The sequence below is a fragment of the Prunus avium genome, chromosome 1, assembly GCF_965620075.1.
Source record: "Prunus avium chromosome 1, drPruAviu1.hap1.1, whole genome shotgun sequence".
Taxonomy (NCBI): domain Eukaryota; kingdom Viridiplantae; phylum Streptophyta; class Magnoliopsida; order Rosales; family Rosaceae; genus Prunus; species Prunus avium.
The window spans coordinates 21,454,904-21,460,882 of NC_142284.1; the positions used below are offsets into that span (position 1 = coordinate 21,454,904).

The 5,979-nt window shown below is 35.9% G+C and overlaps 1 protein-coding gene across 1 annotated transcript; it reads left to right on the forward strand.

Annotated features, from left to right (window-relative positions):
- The first annotated feature begins 1,675 nt into the window (after positions 1 to 1,675).
- LOC110747015 (UPF0481 protein At3g47200-like) lies at positions 1,676 to 4,844 on the forward strand. Its single transcript, XM_021947232.2, has 2 exons — positions 1,676 to 1,777; positions 3,240 to 4,844. The coding sequence occupies exon 2, from the start codon at positions 3,267 to 3,269 to the stop codon at positions 4,677 to 4,679; it is 1,413 nt and encodes a 470-aa protein (XP_021802924.2). The 5' UTR covers positions 1,676 to 1,777; positions 3,240 to 3,266; the 3' UTR covers positions 4,680 to 4,844.
- Positions 4,845 to 5,979: the final 1,135 nt, after the last annotated feature.

The window sequence follows — 5,979 nt, forward strand, 5'->3', positions numbered from 1 at the left end:
TTATGAACGACCTAGAGACCTCATTAACAAACAAAGACCGAGCAGTCCACCTTTTCACATTTGAAAGACGACTAAAACAAAACACTATGTTAATTGTTTATTTTTGCTACATTATTAAAAATTCATGCTTACTTGCTTAGGACGATCGAATACTAGAATAAATAACGACACAAAAAAATATAAAAAACGACTCTCCTATAAAAAAAAAAAAAAAAAAAAGACGACTTGCTTTTTAAACATTAGACACTCACATCAGACAGCTGCCAAGTAGGTATTGCCCAGTTGATCGATGCAGAAATAAATAAATAGGATGCGATTATCTTTATGATGCGATACAATGCGAAATGAACCTATAATAATGTTAGAGTGAAAGAAGTCTAAAATTAACTGAGTATACCCTAGTACCAAATTATTTATTGAATTACTAATTTACTCTAATATAAAATGACAAAAAAGAATTAGGATGTACTCAATTAATTTTAGGGTTCGTTTAGATTGTTTTTTCCCTTGATGTCTCCCGGTAATGGTTTCCTGCAAGTTAAAGATATAATTAGAAAGAAAAAATGCTTGTTGTTCAAAATTTATAGTATCCATCCACAACCAAACCTCAAATAATTAATTGTGGAAATTTGAAAATGGTTCGTTTTTGACAAGTCAAAGTAGATTTTTTGTTGTCTCCTCTACTTGATCTACATAGTACTCTCAATTCATTCATCAATTTGCTAGGTGAGTCCATCAATGGTGAAACTTTATTGTTAACAACGAGAAACTCTCATGCAATGAGAATAACACTTTTTGCTAGTCATGGTCAATAATGCAATGACATGTAGGATAACTTTTCAATATGTCATGGTGTTATTAGCCGGGGATAGCAAACCAGTGCTATCCCCATTATAGGTAAGTTTTATTGGTCAACAACTAAATAAAAAAAAGCATTTTGGAGTACAAGTTTCCATCTTGGACGAAAATCAACCCAATATTTTACATTGTTATTGCCTTAGCTAAAAGAAATATGAGATTTTTCGCTCAAAATCTTGGCTGAGTTGAATTCATTTCCTTAAATTTCAAAAGAGAACTATCAAAAGAAAAAATTTAGGTTCTGGTTACTTACTGTTGGCAATTGCAAATTGTCAAAGACAAAGAAAGTGGTGGCCTTGTTTCAATGATACTAATTTATCCTGATACAAAATGACCAAAAAGTATTAGGTTGTAGCACGAGTATTTTTTATAGTACTAATTTATCCTTAAATTTCAATAATAATGTTAGAGTGAAAGAAGTCTAAAATTAACCTACTACCCAATTATTTATTGAAGAAGTGTTAGCGTAAATAATTATATATATATATAGAGCTTCTATTGAGGGATCCCTAAAATAGAATGTAGACTTAAAAAATAGATAGTTTGGATTATTGGAAAAAAATTCGTAGGGTACCCTAAAGAGTGTCCCTCAAATAAAATTATTTAAGAGATCCCTCAATAGAAGGAGACTATATATATATGATTTTGATGCAAACCTTTGCATGTGCACTGCATATGAAAAGACAATCGGCAGCTGGCAGCATGAGTTTTGATTTCTCAAGAATAAAGAAAGAACCAACAAGTTGACTCAGAAGTCTATAAACAAGATAAGTTGAGAAACCTTGTTTACGCTCTCAGTGATCTTATTTCTGTTTTGGGTTCAACATTACTGCAAGAAAGCCTTTCTCTTATTCCCGTAAATATATAGGTCGTAGCTGTCTTGTGGTCTACTTGTACTACGAGTTCCAGCTTCTCCGATGTAACTCTCTCTCTCTCTCTCTCTCTCTCTCTCTCTCTTCGTTAATTAAGCAGGTCTTTGTTTCTTGTTTTTTCTTTTGACGTAATATATGTGATTGAAAATCATTGATCAGTTGTGTTTTCGAATTAGATTTATTTTAAATTTAAAAGATTGCATTAGGAGTGTTAATTAGTTTTTTTTGGTCGAAAGGAGTGTTAATTAGTTTGAATTCAATTTTTTATGAGTGGTGATTTCCCTACTCCAATTTTATCAACTTACACTCCATTTTATAACTAAAAAAGGAGTGTAAGTGAATAAAATTGGAGTGGGGAAATCATTACCCTTTTTTATTAATCTAATGAACTTTTGTTCGGGTTAGATTTTTTTTTTTCGCATATAAAATTGAAGACCATCAACTAACAACAAATTATCGTATGTGTTGATTATCTTTAACGTCTCCCTCCCTCACAAACATGCATACATCTATTCTATATCAGATGTATTAATAAAAACTTAATTAGACCCAAAAGCGCAAGTATTAATTGGAAAAAGTCCATGAGTTTTATTTAGCATCAATTTAGGCCTATTTTTTGAGCTAGATAGGTCGGTTTTTCTCAATGTCTATTTTAACCCCCAATAATATATATATATATATATATATATATATATTATTTTTTCCCCAAAGTCTCTTTTTTGTATATATATATATATATATATTATTCTTGTGAAAGTAATTGCACAATAACTATTTATAATACAAACCCAACACCATTTTTTCCCCAAAGTCTCTTTTTTGTATTTTGTGTATGAGTTATGATGATTTTTCATTCTAGCCATAAATGTTCAAAAGAAAATTCAAAATTTAAGAGTAACAATTTCTTGAATCAAAGACTTTTAATTTGTTTTCATTATTTATCTTCAAAGGCAAAATACTCATAGAAAATAAATAATAAAGGCAAATTGGGCATTGATTCAATAAGTGTAATTAATACAAGGGTTTTCCTCAGCATTTTTAGCATGAAATGGGTCTATCATATCCTGACTATTTATATGATCCATGGGATTAAAATGGAACTTAAGGCTCTTTTTGTTGTCTAGGATTGGATTGGATGAGTCACTAAATCTAAAGTATGTTGAAGGAGGAAATAAAGGTGTAGGTGAATGATGTTTCATCCTGGGAAATTAGGAGGGATAAGTTAAATCAGGTGTATCCTACCATTTGTGGGGATTAGATGAGATAAGTTTTCTTGTTGAGTAATCCATCTTCTACTTTCAACTTAGTCAAAAAAAAATTCATTTCTTCCTTTAACATGTTTTAAATATAAGGAGTTATCCTATCCAATCAAATCATAGCCACCAATGTACGATACGCTGACAAACTCATGTTAGAATGCATGGTAGCAAAATACATTGAGTGTAAAATTTAATTACTTATTTGTTTGTTATAATTAATTTGATTCCGTGCCATTGGAACTTGTTTCAGCCTTTAAATTGGAATCACATCATAGTCATGGATAATGGTAGCAGCGCAGATCATATATTGATTGCTATAGAAGAAGGCGGAGATATTAGAGTTGAAGCATTGATGAACACCATGAAATCAAAGATTGGCTATATTTCACCCTTCTCTGCCACATCCTGCATCTTCAGAGTTCCCCATTTTCTGCGGAGAAATAACCCAGGGCCATATGGACCTGACATTGTCTCAATTGGACCCCTTCATGATCGAACCGGTAAACAGTTTGAACTTATCGAAAATATGAAGAAATCGTATTTACATGATTTTCTCTCACGCACAAATATAAGTTTGGAAAGGTTGATATATCGCACTCTTGAGTTGGAGAAACGTACCCGTGATTTTTATGCAGAACCACTTGATGTTACCGAGCATGACTTGATAGAAATGATGATATTTGATGGTTGCTTCCTGGTGGAACTATTTCTAAAGTTTGAGGGACGTTGGAAACATGAGGAACGTAGGGGCATTAGTGACCCAATATTCAACATGAAATTCATGAGGGATTATCTTTTCCATGACCTTTTGGTACTAGAAAACCAGCTACCTTGGTTTATTCTCGACTATTTATATAGCCTTAAGCGGGAGAATGAGCCTGTTCAGTCCTTGAAACAACTCGTGCTCACTGTCTTCACTGACCATCCACCGGTCGCGAAAAATTGCAAGTCCTATCTAAACTATCTAGATAGTGGTAGTTACTACCACGATGATGATGATGATATTGGTATTTTGCACAGACTTGATCTGATAAGAACCTCAATAGTTTTCGCCGGCAGATTTGGATTTGAACCATCTTTCTACGACACATCAGAGACACCATTCATGCATCCTGTGACCACTCTCTTAAAGTCAGGCGTTAAAGTCCAAATAGGCTCTGGTCATGAAAGTATGATGAAAATAGAATTCCAAAATGGGGTTTTGTCAATTCCACAAGTAGGGATCGGAGAGTTGTCTGAATCACTATTCCGGAATCTCATTGCTTTTGAGCAGTGCTGTCATAGTCGCTCCCATGAAATTACATCTTATGTCATTTTCATGGATACCCTCATCCGCTCCAGTGAGGATATGGACTTCCTTTGTGAGAAAAAAATAATTGGTAATTGGGGAAGCATTGCAAATAGTTATCAGTTCTTCAACAAGCTCCGCAAAAACATTCGGGTCACCAAGTTCCACTATCATATACTCTGTGCTGAACTGGATAGATATTGCACAGCTGAATGGGAAAAGCCTCTAATAAGTGACCTAAGGCGCGAGGCGTTGTTAGCAAAAGAAGAATTTAGGCGTCATTTTTTATCTAACTTGTTGAAGATTATGTACTTGGTTGTATGCTTTATCTTTGTGCAGGTAATTCCCGTCATACTGCAAACCACATATACCATTAAGCAATACTATCAAGGCAAAACTTGAGATCAATCTGAAAACCTAAGTAAGATTTGGGTCCTTCGGGCTTTGGTGCCACATCGGATTACTTTCCTTTTTAGATTTTCCGATAGTAGCGTATTTTATTTTGTTGCTTTAAGTTGGTAATTAGTTCGCTTTTGTGTGTGGGATAAATGTTTATTTTGCTTCGAGTACAATGGATTTGGTGCTCCTTGAGTCCTAGTAATAACAGTCTGTTTTTTTTTTTTTTTTTGATCAAATAGAAAGATTCATTCAACCGTAGCACCAACCAATGATAACGTTTACAAATGAACGGAGAGCGTTAGTGTGGCCTCATTAAAACCTTGCCATCCAAAACCCCCAATGGGGGAAAATCCGGTCAAGGAAAAAGAGTACCACCGCATCTCAAAAACAAACAATGAATTACACCATACTATATCCTTATCTAAAAGAATGCTTAACCATGGAGGAGCACGGTCTTTCCAAAAAAGGCGAGATCTCACTCTCAACCCATGCTGAGCTAGACTATGTGCCACCCCATTACCCTGCCGGTGTTGGTAGAACACTCCAGCCACCTCTCGATCAACCATTAACCGACGAACATCTTCCACCACATTACCAATATTACTCCACCAATCCAAACCATCTTTAAGCATAGAAACAACTTCTTGAGAATCAAGACCAATGGTAAACCGAGTAAAACCCATGTATCCCATCATCAATAACCCTTCCCGGACAGCCACCAACTCCGTGCCCAAAACATCCAAACCAGGTGGACCAAACGATGCGAAACCACAGATAAAGTTTCCGGCGTGGTCACGACAAACTCCCCCCAGACCCCGATCACCTTGCTCACGTCCCACAGCCCCATCACAGTTAAGGAGAAGAGTATTGACCCGTGGTTTCAACCAATGGGCCTGCGGAGAGACGAGGGGGAGCTTGGACCGCTCCTCACAAGATTTAAACACTTCCAGCATTTCCATCGTGTTTTCCACCATATTATCCACCCGTGTAATCTGTTTCCCAAGCAAAGAATCATTACGTAGTTTCCACGCACTCCACGCACAACAAGCAAAGCGCTCTAAGTCAGCTTTCGACAGCATTGAAGCCACAGCCTCAAAAGCATCAGCGAAGGTGCCCCCCGCCATATTAATTCGCCGGATGAAATGGGTACACTTCCATAGCTTTTGACTCATTTTACACGACCACAAAGCGTGGAAAGCATCTTCAGGATAGTTCCCACACCTTGAGCACACATGAGACGGAATTTCAGTACATGCCCGCCACAGCAGCATCTTAATTTTGTTGGGGACAGCTAGCTTCCAAA